The following is a 20,900-nucleotide window of genomic DNA, read 5'->3' on the forward strand; positions in this document are numbered from 1 at the left end:
AAGGACTGTCTTCCCTCAAGCAATATCTTCTTGACCACAGGAAGTTCATACAACGTAGAATAGAAATATTCTTCCCTGTCAAACCGTGATCTTGCTACTGCTGAATTCAATGGCGAAAGTCCTATTAATTTTGAGTGGAGCATGATCAGTGAATAACTCAAATGGAAGTGGTAAACCATAAGTGACATAATCACTCAGGAACTGTCTCTGCCTCAAGTGACCTAAATGGTAGGAAGAAATACAGCAAGCAACATTAACTCAGACTTCAGCAAGCAGCCCTTGCTTATGCTTTTGTATAAGTTTCTTTTCCATTGCAGAAGTTATGGAACAGTTTTATATGCTATGCTGTTACACAGGGAGTTGTGTTGCAGACACCCAAGGGCAGAGCCAGGAGTTCAGTCTATCCATCTCTATTCTCCTCTTTGATACTGACTTGGGGTGGCACGGGTGCCATCCGCGAAGGTGTCCCCACCCTCCTGCACCTCAGCTGACTCCTCTGCAAATGAATTTAGTATGTTCTTGTCAGAGTTGCTGTTAATGCTTATGAAGGGCTTTGAAACTCCCATATGAGATTACAGTAGTAAAAGATGCATCGTTTTTGGTTTATTGATGAGAATGTAACAGGATATTATTATAAGAAGCTATAAACCTTCTGAGTGGGGAAAAAAACTGGGGAGGGGGATGGAGGGAAACAACCACCAAAGAGATGGTGTGGTTACAGAACAAGTGATGGTGCATGCTCTTCACAGGTACAAGAAAAAACACAGCAACAATAAACAAACAAACAAATGAATAGTTTTTAGGCCTTCCCAGCCATCTCTAAGATAGTGAAAGATCTTGCACGTGGACTTTATCATAAATTATGGCTGCAATGCCAGCAGCAATTTCAGTGGTTTTCTCAAAGCATAACTTCATTTTTTCCTCTTCAGGCTCTGACATAATTCTTCTCTTCTCAGACCGCCCCCTCCCCCCCCCCACACACACACACTCTTATGGGGCCTACATCTTTCTTGTGTCCTTTCATTCTGTATATGCTTTACTTTCCCTGCCTGCTAAACATTTGTGATTTGGTCCAAGAAAGACCTTCTTTATCCGCTTATGGTGTTTTTCAAACCATCCATCTCACATTGCTCTTACATGTAGTTCTCCTTTCCATGCCCTTTGCATATTTCAGCTCCAGACTGGTACTTCCAAGAGATCAGCAATTAACCAGCTAATAAGTTTCTTTGTATCAGATGTCCCTGAAATTGTAATTAAACTGAAGAAGGCTTCTTAAAATAATGCCTAACTGCCAAACCACGGCCACTCTATATAAAATTGCTTTTGACTGTGTTTGTAATCAATGATCTTCTAGCTGTCTTCTACTTAAGGTCTAGGAGTTGCAGTAGTCACATAAATAATCGCATAGTTCCTGCCTCTGTATTTGGATGCACTTGTACAATGAGCTTTAAACAAATGCCAAAATTTGATTAACAACAGATTATGCTGTCGGTGTGTGAATGCTAATAATCTCTAGCATATGCAAGAAAAAAGAAACCATCTTCAACATCATTTCAAAAGGGTTATAAAGCAGAGAGAACATTTCAAATCCCATCACTCCTTAAACAGGTATTAGGACACAATGATAAGAGTAAACAAGAAATGCTCTTGTTTTTCCTCTCTTTGTACCTAAACAAGCTTCCATTACAGCCATTTGCAGTAAATAGAGGAGTATACATATCAATTTTTGGTTCTGAGACAAAATGCTGGGTCTATGTATTCTCAACCCTATGGCTCACTGTCTTGAATGTTCTTTGTGTATTTATCTTCTGAATAAAATGTGGTGTCAAGCCACCTCACACTGGGCCTCCATATCTTAGAGAAACTTGGTGGTGGAGAGGGAAGAGAGTGGGGTATACATGAGGGAATTTGGGAAAGGAAATTCTTATCCTAAACCATGTACAAAGCAAGCTCAGCCTCTCTGGCATGCTGGTTTTAACTCAAGAAATAATAAGGGTACCATATTTCAGTACATGAGATTGTTATACATAAAATACAATTAAGAGATTTGGAACTACATGAATATGTAATGTACACATTTCTTTGGAGATGCATTTTTCTCCAGACAGGCCGGTGCCTGCTTTAATTTGGAAGCTATCCATTTTCATACAAAGTTAAGCAAGAGTGACAGGAAATCAGACGTCTATGTTATTTATCTTTTCTGAACTTGAGAAAAAAAAAAAAAAAAGAAAAAGAAAAAAACACCACCAAACCAAAAAACAGCCTCTGTTAATTACTTTTCTAGGAAGCTATTTTGTGGTACCACAGGGATAGATCTTCCCCATTCAGAAGTGCTACGGAAATGACAACTTTACGATGTGCAGGGTGAATAAAGTATGTTACATGCAGATATTTAAGGGTATATTTGTCTTCATTTACTGTAAGAGAGTATGTGACCAACAATAAAGAATTTAACTGCTTCTGGCCTGGCTGGGTGCATTTACAACAATTACTGGAGGTCTGACCTTTTTAACCTTACATATCAAGTGGCACATACACGTTATTTATTTAGCTGGAATTAACAGTGATCTGTGAAGCTCTTTGTATTTTCATTTGGTTCTCCTACTCATCAGTCATAACTGACCCCAGTGTGCATGTACAATGATGGTAGTTTCATGCCACTCTAATTTATGAAAGACGGGGGAAACTACAGAACAAATCCATAAAATCTTTTTTCTTGTATTTTCTTTAAAAATAAATAAAATAAAACACTCTACATAAACTGATCAAACAACAATAAAAAGCCATTTAACTACCTTTAAATCCTTTGTGATACCTTATAGATTGCTGTGAATACAAAGAGCAGACAGGAGTGCTCCACCTCATTATAGTTATTGGAAAGGAGAATGTGAGTCCCTGCAGGAGCAATGCAGGCTTGGACTCCACACCTGACTGCACACCGACACAGTGCTCTAGTGTCGTACAATGTGAGGTCTGAGAAGCAGTGTACTTCATTGGTAATCTGAAATCCCCCCTCGCTCTCCGCACATACCCTGCCCTCTCTAAGCACTCCTTTGTTGAGAAGCCACCAAGCAGATGGGGAGGAGATGCTGATCTGAAACTGGGAGCTGAGGAGAGTATCTTGTGCTTGCAGGAGTGCCATGCCATAGCGCACAGCCTCTGCAGCACATCCAGAAAAGGAAGGGTTTCTCCAACTGCTGAACACTGTCACAGATTCAGAGCAATCCATGCTAATGGGGCCAAAGGTGGAAAAGTGATAGCAGTGCCACCTGTTTCTGGCAGGATTTTTAATTACATCCCGTTACCATCATCATAAGTACTACTGATGGATTTAGAAAAATCAGACAAAACGTGCAATTAAAAAATGTTTTTGTACTCCTAGAAATCTTATTTCCTTCATCAATATCTTTACTGCTTACCAAAAGGAACCGAAGAAGCAATTACACAGGGTTGTGGTCAAATTTATGCATGCACTTTTGTATCAACTCCAGATCTGATTCATAAACCAAACCATCCTGTCTCATTGAAAAAAATAATAATAATAAAAGTAAAAGGAACACACTTTTATCACAGTGAACCATATTATTACATTTACTGAACTCTAGAAAAACAGCTACTAGTTTATCTTTTGAAAAGACGGGAAGACCAGTTTTATTGAAGGGAGGATCTCATTTATAAGGGACCCCAATGAGCTGCACAGAATATTTTTTTCAATAATTAGGAAAAAAAAACAATCTTGGGAAAAACTTATGAAAAGGCAGGTGTGTACATTAAGGGATTCCCTTGACAAATGTAAGTTTACATCCAGTTTCAGGAGATTTTTCTCTGATGACAGTCATCCTACCAGTTAAAAACAATGAGGGACAACAAGAGATTCACCATAGCAACAAATGCATAGCACACACCATATGGAAAGCAATGCATACAGAAAACTTTAGGTTTAAGTAAAACAATTCTTTATTTTCAAACCTATAGATAAGTTTAGCTAGTGCTTTCCCAGATTTAAAACAATAATAATAATAATAATTCAAAAGGGAGATGAAACTGTTTCCCTGTTGGAAACAGTAAAACTAGAGAGCTCTAGCAGTCAAGTAAAGGTATTTAAACAGCATTTTATTTCTACAACAACGACAATGCAAGAATAACTAGAAAAATTAAGCCTGATGCATTCAGCAAAATTGCCTGCACACACAGTTACTGTGTGCCTTCATTACTACAGATTGCTAGAAAGGGAGAGGCTTGTATCATAATTTGAAATCTATGTGGAAAATCCATCTTTGCACATTGTGGTCTCCACTGTTTTTATTAACAGTTTCAAACACTGCTCTGTCTATTTAATACATTCTTTCTCTCCAGTCCTAGTCTGTTGAACTCTCTTACACAAAAATGGGCAGTTATGCACAGCCCTCCCACGGACTCACTAGAAGGTCTTGAATAACCTACGACTAGCAGGGATCTTTGCACCACACTGCTCTTGTTGTCCAGTTCTTCCTGTCTAACGTGGGAAAACATCCTTTATTTGTGGGGAAGGTCAGCGGTAACATTACAGGGATGAATTGAGCTGTGTCTTCTTGTAAATGCAGCTTGCTAACTCTTTCCCATGAACATCTGGGAAAGAAAACATCTACAACTGGCTCATACTTACAGTACTCGAGTGCTGTGATTGCTAACTGGATTCTCAAGCACTGCAATTCTTCAATAAAGTTGATAAATGGTAGAGGAGTATCAACACTCTTAATTCTGTGCCTATATCTCCGGACTAGAATGCACCTATGTCTATTAGAATAGTGCCAGAGGATTTCTGGACTTTTTTTTTTGCTAATAAATTCAACTCATTTCTTCTTCTTCTTTTTCTTTATATATATATATATATATATATATATTTAAAAGCATCTTTAACTGCTCCTCTGCTTTCACTTTTGCCTTTCTGGGTCAGAATCATACACCCCAGGAATCAGAGAAAAAAAAAGTCTGGATTCAACTCCTGCTTGGATCCTCTTCCTGCAGCAGCCCAACAGGCTCTGTCACAGCAGGGGGAAGACAGCATCATGCCTTTGAGGAAAGGCACTTAGTCAGATCTCCCCTAAACCCTTTTCCTTGACACTGATTCCCAGTAGGTCCAGATACATGCTATTTCCAGAGGAAGCATGTGCCGATCAGGACCACCTCCCCTGTTTAATCTACACTGGATCTTGTGTAGTCAAATAAGGTGGAGATGCACTTGTGTTTTCACATGGGAACTTCCACTTTCAATTTTAAGCATGGACCTACTTATTGTCCATGCTATGCAACAAATCTCTCCTTAAAAGAATGCAATTTTGAACAAATTGATGATATTAAGTCTATTGTTGGGATTATTTTTTTCAGAGGGGATAAGAGGAAAGAAAAGAGATGGATTTTTTTGTTTGGTTGGTTTTGGGTTTCCGTTAATACATGGGGAAAGAACTGATAGGAAAAAAAAATTGCAGATTTAAAGAACACTTGCTACTGTGTATGCCAGATGCTGATAGCTATATATAGCCACTCAAACGAGAAAGACTGCAGAGAGTATCTTATCCAGGCAAATAGGAATTTGCCTGAGTAAGGCCAGGGCAAAAATGAAAAAGAAAAAAAGGAAAAAAAAAAAAAGATTCAAAGTTTAATCTATTTTGCATTACTTCTGCTGCAGAAGAAGTTGTGTAAGTACTCCATGAAGTGAAATAAGCACACGTCCTCATGATGACCTTATCTACATTTCACATAAACATGTTCACAAATTTAACAGAACAAAATCTATCCTTTTTACCATTAGACCACTAGTCATTTTTTAATACGACCTCGATTTTCTTACTCCATAACCCTTACAGAAGTAAGCAAAGGAGAGTAGATAAGGCTTCTTCAATGTAATAATAAAAATCAGCATGCAGCCCACAAGATGAAATTCAAAACCAGAGCTCAAATGTAAAGAACATGATTTACCATCTTAGTTTTTTCTTATTGTCTCACTTGTAACAAAATTGTAGAAATAAAAGGCACACGTTTTTCCTGTTTCCTTTCCTTTATACATTTCTCTTCCCTTCTATTCAGTACAGTGGGTTTTTACTTACAACAATACAATTCCTAAGTAGTTCAAAATGTGAAGTATCAGTACTTGAGATGACAAGCTATCATTTATACAGAGCAATATGATAATTTTGGAAGGACAGGGAGGTTGGGTATGGATTCTAATTAACACTGATGAACCTGGTTCCTAAAGATTAAATTCCCAAAGGAGTAACTGATACCTTTCTACACACAGGTCTATCCAAGTTACTCTCATTAAAACAATTAAAAAAAAATTATAAGCTTCAGTCTGTGTCAAGATATGAAGGCTTTCCAAAACTGATTAAAAATATTAAATGAGGTATTGAACTACATTAAAAATCAACCTTTTTCATGTATTTGAAAAGTAATGGTCTAATTTGTATCTAAGTGCATTTATTTCTAGTGAATAATAATTGTATTGCAGCCAACTTTGTGCCCTGTTTCTCTGAAAACCTCAAGGGATGTACAGAAGACAATTTTGTATCCTGCTGAAAACTCACACATACTGTGTGACATTGCTTCTTATTCTTCAGTTCTTATAGGAGGTTTAATTTTGCTTCATTTTGTGTTTATTTTTCCAGTGATTGTTCCTTCAAACTGATAAACACAAATGAAAGTGCATAACTATTAGATATACTGATAGATTCTGGAAAGCACCATAAGCTAGATACAAGTACATGGAAATGTGTGAATGCCTTTGAAAGGGGACTTGCAAATCAGAGCTTTATAACAATATATTCTTGTTTCCTTGTTTTCTCTGTCTGTGGAATCTGGAACTGCCTGTAGCCATATGATGTTCAAAATAAAACCAAAGTGATTATCACTACATCTGCCCTTTAGAAGAAAATCTAACCTGCAGGAGTTGAGAAAATGGTTATTTCTTAACATTCAACTCTCTACTTGGTCAGACAAAACCAGGCTACAGGAGGAGGATCCAGACAAAACCAGGTAGACAGAGAGCTAGGACTATAAATGGCCCAAAAGGTTGGACAAGTGGCACGAAGTCCTGCTGAAGATGAGTTCATAATGGTGTGTCCACACAGTCAATACTGTGACCAACACTGTTTAACATCTTCATTAATGGCCTGGATGAAGGGGCAGAGCATACCCTCAGCAAGTTTGCAGGTAATATAAAATGGGGAAAAGTGGTTTCTAGCATCATTCTGCCATCCAGACAGTCCAAAATTAGTTGCAGGGGTCATGCTGCCATCCAGAGGAACCTCAACAGGATGGAGAAATGGTCTAACAGGAACTTCATGAAGTTCAAAATGAAGAAAAGTAAATTCTGAATATAGGGGGGGGAATAACCCCATGCACTAGTACAGGCTGGGGTCTGACTAGATGAACAGAGGAAGACATGGAGGCCACATCTGAAGTGCTGGGGCCAGTTCTGAGCCCCCCAGTACATGAAAGATATGAACTTACTGGAGTGAGTCCAGTGCAGTGCCACAAAGATGATTGATTACAGGAGTGGAGCATCTTTCAGTAAAGGGAAGGCTGAGAGAGTTGGAACTGTTCAACCCAGAGAAGAGAAGGCTCAAGGGGATGGGGCAACTCAACAATATAAACACATCTGATGGGAGGCAACAGAGGAGAGGGAGCAGGACTCTTAGTAGTGGCCACTGACAGGGCAAGATGCAACTGCAATGAACTAAAAGACATGAAATTCCATCTGAACACAGGAATATACTTGTTTCCTGTGAGGGCAATCAAACACTGGCACAAGTTGCTCAGAGAAGTTTTGGGGTTTCCATCTGTGAAGATGTTCAAAACCCAACTGGACATGGTCACAGGCAGCCTGCTCTAGATGACTCTGTTTTAGCAGCGAGATTGGCCTAGTGAATCTCAAGAAGTCACTTCCAACCTCAATCATTTGGTCATTCTCTGACTCCTTTGAAGACTTTGTTGTTGCCTACACTAAGCTCCCAGAGTGCAGTAAGTGCCTTACCATTTCAGACATATACATTTTATTTTAGCATATATCAAGTTCCTTTCCACTATATCCCATCCCCATGCTCTTTGCCCCTCTCTTTCTTCCCATATTCTCCTGGCTGCCCTCAGGCAGATTTCTGCCACTCATTTCCATTTCCATATAGCTTTCCAGACACTGTCTTAGCCTGTTTGTCAGCCTGTTTCCCTGCATGACCGTCCTATATTACATCTCTTCTCTTCTGTCCATGCCATGGCCACTAGGGATACATGGTCTTTTCTGGCCATCACGTTTAGTCCCATCCTGAACAAGAGAAACTTATTCTTGCCTGCACAGGTTCACATAACTGTGACAGCTTTAGTGCTGAGAGCAGCTTAAAACTTCTGCCCCTAATGAGGAACAGTGGCCATTTGATGTAGAGAAGAAATTTCATGAGTTTGAAAGCAGAAAATAAAATAAAAAATAAACAACATGGAAATTCTTACAAAATGGTATTAGGAGATGTATGATAAAAAATAACAAGAATGGAAAAATGTTTTGAAACAAAAAGAAACATGATTGAAAATTAAAGGGAGGGTGGATTAGGCAACAAAAACATTTCAGTCTTGGTCAATACTTCTCCCTGTAGCAATAACAGTGGGTTACCAATTTCATCTTGTGTCACTTGGGATGGAAAATGTTAGAACAAATAAAATGTCAGGATAAAGGAAAGAAAGAAAAAAAAAGTTGGGCACTTTTATCACCAGGACTTTCAGCCCTTAAATATGAAATCTAAACATTGTCTTTCACTAGCTCAAGATTCAAATTCCAACACCACCCATAGGATCTACTATTTTCTTCTGAATGTCCAGCATCTTTATGATCCCCTAACCTCGTTTTTGTCTACCTCCTTCAACTTCAGCTAATTTTTTATATTATGTTATCAAATATTGTTTCAAAAATATTGCATCCCACAAGATCTGCGAGAAATTGGTGAACACTTAGTAGCTACCCTGTAGTCCATGCTCTCCTACCATACCCTACATTGCCATCAGTATCTAAGCAATTTAGTTTAAAGCAATGTCAAATATGTCTATATGTCTAGAAACTGCAGTATAATTTATCCTTATGCATCATTATGGATCATATACAACAAGTGAAAGCTTTTGTTCCTACTGAGGTAGGCAACTCTGGAATGCAAATGGTAAATCCTGAATTTCAGACAAGCAAATGATTGCCTATCAAAACCCCTTTCCAAACTGGTCCCTAGGGTATTGCATACATGTAAAGAGGGAAATTTGAAAAATTCAGACAATTGCCACAGGCTTCTTTAATTCTAACAATACTTCTCACTTGCAGATAGAAGCACAAGTCTGAAGGAGGAAATAATAGCTAAATGGATATTAGTATATGCCATTACCTGATCTATCTGCACAATTACAGCAATCTATAAATGCTAAATTTGCTTATCAAATTTGCTTAAGAGCCTAAAAACAACCACTTTTCAGGAATAATACATCACTTCAGAGTTGTTTGGAACTGACTGAATTTAAACTTAGAGGGGAAAAAAAACCACATAGGTATAATGCCTACAGGAGCTGAGAGAAGTAATTGCTTCCAGAGAAACTTCCTAAACCAAACTGAAGGGGGAATACAACAGTCAACTCCATTTCTGAAAAACAGGCATTAAAAGGCCAGAGAACTTCACTGAAAATGAGAGTTTTCCTCTCCTTTAACAACGCCAGAAACAGAAATATTAAAACTAAAAACAACTCAAGACACGCACAGCTGTCAAATAAGAGTAAATCAGTATCTCTGCTCTGAGACTGTCCCAGTGATTCAGTCAAATAGAATCATTTACTCCAATAAATACTATAAATTGTTTAAGTCATGGTAGCTCTATCAGTTCACAAAAGAGGATGTGACCATCTTTGTACTGACTTACAAGGCTCTCAATACATTCCCCCAAAAGAAATCATCCTTCATTCTGCCAAAACCAACCATTTCCTCCCCATTCAAAAAACTGAAAACCAGAAAATCACAGATTATACAAGCAATAAATATGGTGTCCTAATGAAGTCAATGGAATATGAAATAAATGAACGTAAAATAATTCCAAGCAGTTACCATCATAATCTACTGCTGATAACAGAAATATTGTGTAGAAGGTTTTTTAGACATGTTCTAATCTTTGTAGCAAGACTGGTTTTCTACAGATTGTGGTTCTTTAGGAAGAAAATCCCAGTCTTCTTATAAATCTGTTTGAAACAGAAACAGATACAAGGAACTAAAAGGAGAGTCTCGTGGCTACATTTTCATCTATTCTGTAGATCTCATATTGTTATGTAGTTTATTTAGATTGTAAAACTACTTTGATGTCACTGAGGATAGCAAAACTATTTCTTATCACAACCACTTCATTTAATCTTTGCCAAAGAGAAAAAAAGTCAACTAAATATGAACAGTTCAATGTAACACACAAGCCTAGCAAAAAGAAATATTAAAAATATCCAGACGTTATATATGGACATTCAGAAAAAAGAAGTCAGTGAATGTGTACTATTAGAAAGTGCCACCGTAGGAGGTGTTACAATCCTAAAGACAGTGAGCATTTTGTTTTTGAGATATCTTTACATTACTGTGAGGCTGCTATTTGCAATATAGTACGTCAATGTCAGAAGAGTAAGAGAAAATTTAAACATGCAAACTAAGACTTTAAAAATGTGTGAAGAGACAGATGCAGCTTGCAGTTCTAAGCTTCCATTCATCCACCTATTCAAGATGGGATGTCATGTCATAAAAAGCACCAAAACACATACCTCTTCTTGCTTAGGAATGCTGAACTTTGCTATCTTTGACTTGGTCCTGGCCGAATCAGGCTTGTTAGAAGGCACTCCCCTGTATGACTTGGTTGTCTCTGCTGGTAACTTCAGCTTTGGAGACTCATCAGGGGCCTGATCTTGACCATCCATCGGCCTTACATAGGCTGTTGGTTTCTGCTGAACCAGACTGGGTTTCGAAGCAAGAGACGGTGGAAAGTTTTGGACACAGTGCCCACCGCCGTGCTTTGAGGGCCTCTCTTGCGCTTGAGCTCCTCCTTCTGTGTTACAACTTAGCTTCGCAGGCTGCGGCACTCTGTTGGCGTTGTCACCTAGTGTGGCCCTCAGTGAGCTTTGCTGAGCAGCGTTGGAGGAGGAGGAGGATGAAGTGGGACTAGATGCATAGCGTTTTAGTTTCTCCAGACTGGATTTTTGGTTCGCCAGTTTGAAGTCGCCCTTGTGTGACTCCAGTGAGTGGTGCCCATGTTTGCTGGCTCTCTGCTGGCCCTCTGAAGTGGCATTGTGCCCAGCCTTCTGCCAACCCATTGTGGTGCTTTTGCTCTGCTGCGTGGGTAGAGCTGTTGGTGTGGAAGAAGAAGTGCTGGAAATAGAGGGAAGAGGTGGCGGTCTTGAGTCTGCAATAAGATGTTCATCGGGCTTGGGGAGAGATGCCTGAGGAACCCCAGGTTTGGGAACCCCAACAAGGTGGCTCTGGTTTGATCGGTCAGTTAACAAGTCTTTCATTTCATCATAGTTGCCCAGGGTATTCTGGATGCGATTTGATAGCTCATCCCCCTTGTTGGTCTGCAAAACAAAAAGTGAGAATTCCACAACAGTCAACGTAAGACAAACAAAATTCCCTGCTTGCTTCTGCTGAAATCCTTACTGAAGTAGCACTGCCTTATTCAGCAACAGCGTTGAGGGATGAAATCGAAAATCCTTATTGTCTCTGAAGACACTTGTCAACATCTTAAATCTACCCTGAACTGGAAAAGCTATAAAGGGCCTTAGAGTATATAAAAAAAGAAATCTATCACTGGCATCATGCTGTAGTTAAAATATATTACCTGGAAACTAGAAAATTTATTATTGCAACTCCACAGAATGGTTTGGATTAAATCTGACCATGATAAAACTTTTCCTATAGCCCAGTGCAGGCTCTCCTTCAGCCATGAATGAAAATATTGCATTCTTGATTTCCTTCTCTGCCTGCTTAAGTCTCCACATTGCAACTGGGAAGCCTCACAAAGCCCAGTGTAATTGTTGAATGAACTCCCCAGTCTAAGCCAGCCAAACGCTGTGAGGTGACTTGAAGACAGGTCACGGCATGATGGGAAAACTATAGATCATTACATCCCTTCTTTGAAAGTACTCTGCTGAGATGCTTACTCCAAGGCACTTGCCTCTTTGAAGAAAAACAAACAAACAAAAAAAACCAAACAGAATCCCCCAGATTCTTCACAATGCTCAGTGGTTGTAGAAGGGACATAGCCAACATTTCTCTGCTTTAAGATAAATCGTTGTTTTTGAAATCACCCATTTGCTTCCTGACTAAAGAGGCAGAAACTCCACAAAGAAATATAACAAGTGAAAGAAAAATACTGAGAAGGGTTGAAAAATATTTCTTTAAAAAGCCTCTGCAAGCAAAAGTGTGTATCATTAGCTTTTCTGCAGTGAAAAATTTTCTGAACCCTGCCAAGAATCAGCTGTGTGATGTTCTTTGCTTTACATTTTCAGAGGAAGATATTAATGAGCTGGTGGTGTTCTCCTTTCTCTCTTCCAGACATGGAATCTGGATGGGGAAACACCCATTGGCTTCAGAAGGCCAAGAAGATCTTGAGATGGATCTTGGTTTAAGAGGGAATCAGTTTCTTGGAGAAAGAAGAGGGTTTCTTGGAGAAAGAAGGGAGAGAAGAATACCTCCTTAAAGTTATATAAAAACATGAAGGACATAGTGGCAATACCAGTCACTCTGGAAATGTGAAAGTGTTTTATTATTTTTTTAAGACTTCCAATAAAATTGAATAATTCAGAAAAACTGTAAGGGAAAAGGACTGAAACTCCTTTTGTTCAAAATCTTCTTTAAAGGGTTTCCTAAAAAGAAACTAAGTCCAAGCAAAAATGCCTTGTAAATGTCGACAGTAGAAACAGTCTTGTTTTGCTTGCAACTTGTTCCCTCAAGTTTCAGGGAGAGTACCTTGCAACTACTGAAAATATTTGGCTAGCTTTCTGATATGCATGTAACAATGTTATCTAACAACATTTAATATATGTTGAGGGGAAGTGGGAAGGGAAAAGCTCAGTAATGTTGCATCTGAAACATTGCTTTGCAAACTTGCTGTAAGATGGATCAGCTTCTATAGCCCGATGTTCTCTCCGCATATGCAGCTGTTGTCACAAGGACAGTAACCTGCTACACAAAGAAATATGAACCATTAATTCACAGACAGCACGTGGCTTAAGAAGGGGATGTTTCTTCACTTTCTTTGAAACCACATTGGAGTCCCAGATAAAAGGTTATTACTAAAGAGGCTTCAAAAGCAGGAAGCATCATGTACTTCTAAAAAGAAAGTGCTGCAGATGCAATGAGTTGTCTAGTTCACAACCTTAACTGGGGTAGAAAACGTGGGCAGATTAAGAGGCACAGAAGGCATCTATGTGGGAGTGCTTGGCTGATACTGAGGAAAAAAAAAATAAAAAAAGACCAGCTTTAAAAAACGACCAGCATGGAGATCCTGGGCTGCTTGGAGGACAGATTCATGGCTATATGGAGCTAGGTTGATTGATCTTGAAGATGGTTGGACACATATATATGTGTCTCCTGGGGTCAATCAAATGGTTTCCACACTTAGGCATCTCCTTGACCAGCAGAATTATTTTCTTGAAAGCACAGAGAAGTTTTCTTTACCTAGTGGATCCCTTCTGCATTTCCTGTGGATCCTCTAACTTGTGTAGATACCTTGCAGAGAGATGCATTTGCATCTTTCCTCAAGGGATGGAGATTTGCCCTTGGGTCTGTGCCCAGCCTGTCTCAGCCAGCCTGTGCTTCAGGTTTCCTCACATTCCAGGAGTATGTCAACAAGGACCACAGAATGGAATAGGGCCCCTGATACAACTTGTCAGACAGCTCTCTATCCAGCTGCCTCTCGATCTGTGGATGTAAGAGAATTTATGTCTAAGTTTTGCCGCAGGAAGCCCAGCTTCCCTAAGAGAAGGTCCATTCTTTCTGACTGCTGTTTTTTGAATGGGTAAAAATAAAAGCCTAATTGCAGATTATCTGTAGATTATCACCAGCCCAGAGAATTTAGTAGATTTTCTTCTATATGGCTAAGATATGTATGTCATACAGAGATGCATCTTATTGATAGATGCCAGATAACCACAATAGCAGCAAACAGACTGAACGTTTGTATCATTGCATGGGCTGTCAACTGGTTGGTGTTGTTTATTCCTTCTGGATAAACTGGGGACGTCCTGAAGTGAGATTCTGTGCTGAGCTGAGCTCATCTGGAAGAGCTGACCTACATTCTCCCAGGAAACAGATGGGATCTGAGGTAACTTGTTATGAGCTTTAGATGTTAAAGTTTGTCCTATTATTTGCTCTGAAATACTGCTGGCTTTATTTAATCATTCACATAGGGAAAACATAATCACAAAATGAGTAAGTGGGAAAAGCATTCTGTGCAAACATTTCTAACTTACATTGCTCTATGTTCTGCTAAGTAAGATGTATCCATACATTTGAAGACTTGCAGGATCCAACAGTTCTAAAAATAAACCTGATGGTTGCATGGAAGGACATCAGAATTTTTTTTTCTTCATAAAAAAACTACACTGATATGGTTAATGAAGCAAAGTATTCTGTCCAGAAAATATCCAGAATGAAATTCCTACTTTTTTACCTCCTTTAAAAGACATTTCTAGTAAAAAGACACTGGATTTCCTGTAATCCTTCATAGAGGGTTGCTATGGATACTTTGAAATAAAGAGGATAAGGGGCAACCCAAAGAGTCAAGATTTTTCAGAAAATCTGATGTTTCAGGAGTAGTGAGACAAGTCAAGGTGAGAGAGGACACAAGATTTAAGAGATTTCCAGTCTGTCTTTGATTTTCAGATATGGCCTTCTGAATGGCAAATCCTCTGGCTTTAGCTCATGTTTCTCAAGCTGTGCAGAGGAATACTGAATTTGATCAGAGCTTGCAGTGAATGTCTGCTGTAGCTTCATCCCCTGTGGAATCATCTAAAACTTGTACACAGTCTTTAAATAAGGTAAGAGTCGGTTTCAGCTTTGCTTTTACAGAAAGGTTACTTCTTCTTCTGTCTCTCTGTACAATAAGATAAAAATGATGAAGGCATAGCTCTGCATCCCCACACTGAGAGCTCAGAAATACTCAGATGATGTCAGACAGCCCAGTAGGTCCATTGTCAGTGTGGACGTGACATGCAGAGTATCCCACTGCTGAAGTTTTGGTGTCCAACACCGTCAGAATGACTGGCCTTCCCAAGCAGCTGTGACTGTCATGCCAGAAGAACAGTGGTCAACTTATACAGCTGTCCTGGGCTTTGCCTTTCTCAGCATTTCCTTGAATAAGTCAGCTGTAGGATGGATCTCTGCAGCACCTTTTCTACAGGCTAGTCCAAAATAGAGCCATAGTGTTTAAAAGTGAGAAGTATGGATGAAGCCTTTATTCTGACCTCCTTGTGGGGTACCCACTGAGTATCCTCACTGCTTCTAGAGCATGCAATGAGTTTTTGTCCATTCCCATTACAGTGGATGGAATTATACTGTGGTTGCACACAAATGCCTTCAAACATAATAAATAACTCAGAAACTACTGATATGTCCATGATACATGATGTCTGTGGCAGTCAGTAACTGGGACATAGGTAGTAATCAAGGTGTGCAAAATATCATACTAAAAAATAATAAATAAATAAACTGTATCAGGGACCCAGCAAAAAGACGTGCCCTTTTTTTCTGAGGGGTCTATTTTGGACCTACCAAATGGAAAATTACTAGTCCCTGTTGCAGCGGAGCCCTCCCTAAATGCCAAGAGACAGCTAACTTTAGTTTTTCAGGCATTTTTCCATGTATTAGCCCTTGATTGGTCTCACAGTAGACTTTTTCAAGTGGAGCCGTAAGGAGGAGTTCAAGACATTTCCCATGATTTCTAAATGTCTTTGTAATGAATCTGAAATTTGGGCAGCTGGAAGTCAGCTTCAAGGCAGACAGAGCTGTCTTCTGTCAAGGGACATGGTTTGAAAGTGGTAGATCTTTCTTTTTTATTAGGGACTAGAAACGGCAACACTCTGGAAGGAATAGGAAGTTAAAAGCTGACCCTGAAATACAGGTAGAAACACGAAAGCACTGAAGTCAGGTGCAGGACCCAAATGCCAGGTCCCAAATGGGATTCTTGGAAAGAGGCACTAAAGCACCCAAAGCATCAAGGACAAGTGAAGCAGCATGGAAGGGAAAGGCTTCACAGCATGGTGGATTTAACAGCAGCTTGGGCATTACTGGAAGGTCACAACAGAAAATGCATGACATAGCTTTGATGCACACAAGCAAAGTCATAGGTTATCTAGGGGAGAGAAGCAGCCTCCATGGGATGCTGCTCTCTGGTCTACCCTTCACAAGGACTTGATTGGAAGCTTCTGGAGACAGCAGTTAAGTGCAGAGGATCCTGCTTGGCCCTCCTAACACGAGGTGGGGAGAGATGGTTGTGCCTCATCGCATTAAGTGTTTCCACAAGGGATAAAACAAGGAGTTGAGTTACTTCTGCCTTTGCTGAGGGCAAAACATGCCTAGCAGACAAATGTTGTTAGTAATGCTTATAGGGAAAAAAATCAAAACAAGATATTTCATCACATTAACCTTGGCTAGAGCATAATGTTTACTGTATGGCTTGTCCTTCACACACAATTCTAACGCAATTACTTTCTCCTAAGTGTTGCAGAAACAAGGCACCATCACCTTCACCTCCTAGTTTTAATGCCACCTCAAATATTGCTAGGATATTTCTCGTTTATTTCATTCTCATGCTGCTGAACACTGTAAGAAGCTAATATAAGAAAAATCCAATTCTCAATGAACCATAAATGTTCTATGCAAATTTTGTGAGGCTGGTACTTGTGGGAGGTTGCTGAGACCTGGACAATGCCTTACTGTAGGCTGTGATTTTATACTGTCAAATAAAAATAAATAAATAAATAAAGAGCCACCCAGACAGGAAGCATCTACCTTGTACGGTTCACTGAAGAGGGAGTAACTTGTGTTAAATGTGCCATCCTCCTGCTGGGCCTCCTGATTTCTCCTTTCCCATTCTTTCCTGCGCAGCACGTTTCTATCCGGCTCATAGACACTGCAGCAAAAAGTGGAATAGATTTTTTTTAGAGTTAAAAATTAGCGGGCAACATATAAACCACTGTGAGTTTAAAAGTGAAGAGCTCTGTTTTGCAGACAGATGGCAAAAATAAGCAAGAACATGAATCAGATGAATGCCAGTCCAAGCAGGCTGGGGAGGCTCAGGTCTTTGGGAATGCTGATGCTTTCTTCACACAGAGAATAGATAATTAAATTCTTACAGAAGAATAAAAAAGAAATCGCAGGGCAGGATCTAGTCTGTGCAGAACTTCTCTGTTTGAAATGTGACAAAGGAAATATCTAAGCAACTTTGACAAAGACTGAAAGTACTCTTAAGGCAGATGGTAATTACAGCTATGAGTAAATAGAAATTATGAACATATTTCCACTTATGACATATCCTCTGAGTGTTGTATGAGAATGCTCCTTTTTTTACATGGATGTGTTTCTGTAGTGATTCTTTCATTAACTAGCTCCCTAAAGAGCTGTTAAAACTACATGCTGTAGTGGTTTCCACAGTTAGGCTGCTTCTTCTGATCTCTGTTAATCAGCCAAGCCGTGAAACTACTGCTGAAACAATTCCTCTTTCTGATGGATTTGACACTATCACAACTTCAGAGCACGAATAAATGAATACTGGCATGATAGTGTGTGTATGGCTGGTAGAGTGTAGCTGGAGAGGAAATAAAATCACTGCACTACACAACAGTATTAATTTTTAGAAATGAATTAGTCTGGCTCCAATACAGACACATACAAAAAAACCTCTCCCTCCCCCCCAAATTATGGTATAATGCATGACATCATAAACCAGAGAAACCTTTCCCTAAATTTCCTCAGAACAACACAGGTTTAGACATTTCATGCTGTCATTCCCATCACACGGGAAACCAAGGCATCCAGTGTGGTTTACATGCTATTTCAGTAAAATGTAACGAGCGCGCCGATTGCCTATTTTGCCTAGCTCAGCTAATGCCTTTCTTCTGGCACTGTAAATCTGTAAAGAAGAAATATATATTAATGTCATGTAAGTGCACCATGTGTTAATAAAAAAAAAAAAAATGTTGCCTTGCTAACCACTTCCCAGTTTGCAAAACATATGTTGCATTGGCTACCCACGTGATGTTACCTAGCGTGCCTCAGGCAAGGCTGCAAAAAGGCCAACAGCTATCTGATTCTAATTCAAGACTTGAGAGAGCTGAAAATACATAGGATATGTTAGACACTAGTAGGATTTAGAAACAATGCCTTAGCAGTCAACAAACAAACACAAAACCTTATGTTTACTTATAAATGCTGCTTACTCCTCATGGACTCCTTCTGCCCTAACGACTAGGTTTCACACGAGGACTTATGAGGTGGGATCAGACCAGCTCCTGGTGGGCTCTCAGGTGACCCTCCTGATAGCCAGCTAAGGGCAAATGCCCAAGACTGAGCAGAATTTTGTTGCGAACACAGGATTTTAGTACAGCAAGTTGAAGACAGCTAACAACCACTTTTTTTTTTTTTCTTCCGCATACTGATGTAATTTTGTTGCTGTTGTTTTTATACTATATTTTTCGTGAGCATGTTATTCACACTAATACTCCCTCTTTAAAAAACAGTGTAATGAGGAGACGTTCATAGGAGTGGAGTTTGGGGCAGGAAAACGCCATCCTCCAGGAGGAAGGGACTAGCAAAGGCATCCCAAAGGGGTCCAGATAAGAGACCACGTACTGTGCACACCGCTGAGGCCAGGAGGTCGAGCAGCTGTCATTTACTCCTGCATGACCAATAGTCCTCAGGCATGACAGCATGCCATCTCCCTGTACTCCCATTGTTTAAGCTGGGATAAGAGACTTTCTAACAAACACCTCTGTGTTTAAAGTAAGCTTTATGCCACCAGGGATAACTGTTATTAGGTGTTGGTTTTTGTTTTTACTTTTTTTTTTTTTTCCTCTGAATTTGCAGGGATCCAGTTATAACTTCATCCTCAGCTGCCTTTCCCCATCCCCTGTTGACTCAGATGCTTTGCATTTGGATTGTAGCCTGCAGTCAAATAAAGATGGGCAGCTCCTCTGAGATTAATTATAATACTGATCCCTACCTAGTTTCTAGGAAGTAAACAAGTGCACCGATCTTCACTACGCCTCACACAAATTTAAAAATGCTGTGGTGTGATACTCCTGAAGTGGAGGGACTTTTTATCCCTTTATATGATGAAGACATACAAGTCTCTAATATCCCTTCATTTGATGAAGAACTATTTGATGAAGACATACAAGTCCTCAGATTTCTGAACCCCTTCCTGAATGAGACACTCACTGTTGGCCACACAAATCACAACCTGCAATAATTCAGAATGATTATGCAAATGGAGAAACAGTGTGACAATGCCTAATATGCCATCTATAAGCAGTAAGTCAAGAAGAACTACAAGAGTTGTATTCCTTTGGTAATACAGATGGCGAAATCTCCAGCATTTGCAAGGCTGCTCCTTATTTGCATGAATGTTGCAGAATCACATTTCCTTGAACGTATGTCACCAAATGTATTTATTTATTTTGGTTCAAGGAGAATGCTGCCAACTGCTACAATTGTCTTTATTGCAAACACTTCAGTTAATGGAAAATGATTCTTTTTAATAGTTTTCTTCCTTTTTTTTTTTTTTTCCTTTAATTTGTAATTTAAAACAATCCCAAATGCACATGTACCTTTTAACCATTTACACTATGTTCATCATTTCCATAGCTAAGCTGTGTAGTTCACAAAATATCTCCAGATTTTTTTTCCCCCATTGGAGCATCTGTGCATATGCATGTGGTGTACATATGTACATGTATGTATATATATATATACACACATATATATGTTATATGCACACTCACACATCATTTTATAGGTTAAGAGTTTTGGTACTGTGGGCCAAAATGTTGAAGCAGTTTTGCAAGTCAGGGTAACTAAAGAACATACAACCAGTCATCTCTCAAAAGTCAGTGTCATTTATATTTGTTTTATAGAGGTAAAACTCCAAATTGATTAATTTAAATAGATTTTAAATGGTATATTGTTATTTTTTAAAATGCAGTGCCTGTTTCAAATTCATGCTTAAAGGCCATGAACTGAAGCATGAGTGATGGGTCAAATACATGCAAAAGATATATATGACTAAATGTTATATTACAAAAATTGCACTATTCTGAATTTAGCACACTGCTTTAAAAAACACACTTTGATTCATCCTAGCCCTAAGATCTTCCAAGAGACATGCTGAAAAGGAAACATCTACCAGTTAATTATGTCCATATACCAGTTTCTCGGGCTCAAAGCACTTCCCGCACACATCATCCCAGTCACAGCAGCTCTACCTTCTCCGCTTCTCCCAGAACACCCTCAATAATTTCACTCTCTGGTGTTGTACAGATCAGAATGCCAATGGGCTGCCACACTTCTCAGAGGAGGCACATTTAATAAATGCCAAGCTGTTGTGATGGCTTTGGGAAGGCTCCCTTTCTGGGCACCTCCTCTTTGGTCATGGCTCCCCACAAGAGCTGCCTGAACCAAAGAGCTGACCTGTGCTGGGAGGGTGGTGGCAGCAACAGCCTCCCCACAGCACTGCCAGGAGTACCCACAGTTTTCTTCACGCTACGCTTGACATCAGAAGGAACCATATCCTTTAGTCCTTAATTAGAAATAGACACAGACGGCTCAGGGGACAGCCTAGGAGCAGAGCAATAACCTTACCTGAAATACCTGGGACTGGATT

At 39.5% G+C, this 20,900-nt stretch overlaps 1 protein-coding gene across 6 annotated transcripts in view; it reads right to left on the reverse strand.

The window, feature by feature from the left end:
• The window catches only part of AFF3 (ALF transcription elongation factor 3), a 337,507-nt gene that overhangs the window by 269,771 nt on the left and 46,836 nt on the right, over positions 1-20,900 (reverse strand). For all 6 annotated transcript variants that reach the window (XR_011805753.1, XM_072030956.1, XM_072030955.1 and 3 more), the window contains exons 2-3: positions 17,033-17,153; positions 10,792-11,595 (exon numbers count right to left, since the gene is read on the reverse strand). Coding sequence is in view for 5 of the 6 variants with exons in the window: in XM_072030956.1 (XP_071887057.1) it covers positions 10,792-11,595; positions 17,033-17,153 (925 nt within the window). In the remaining variant the exon portion in view is untranslated. The remainder of the gene's footprint in view (positions 1-10,791; positions 11,596-17,032; positions 17,154-20,900) is intronic.

Source organism: Anas platyrhynchos, chromosome 1 (assembly GCF_047663525.1).
Source record: "Anas platyrhynchos isolate ZD024472 breed Pekin duck chromosome 1, IASCAAS_PekinDuck_T2T, whole genome shotgun sequence".
In the NCBI taxonomy this organism is placed as follows: Eukaryota; Metazoa; Chordata; class Aves; order Anseriformes; family Anatidae; genus Anas; species Anas platyrhynchos.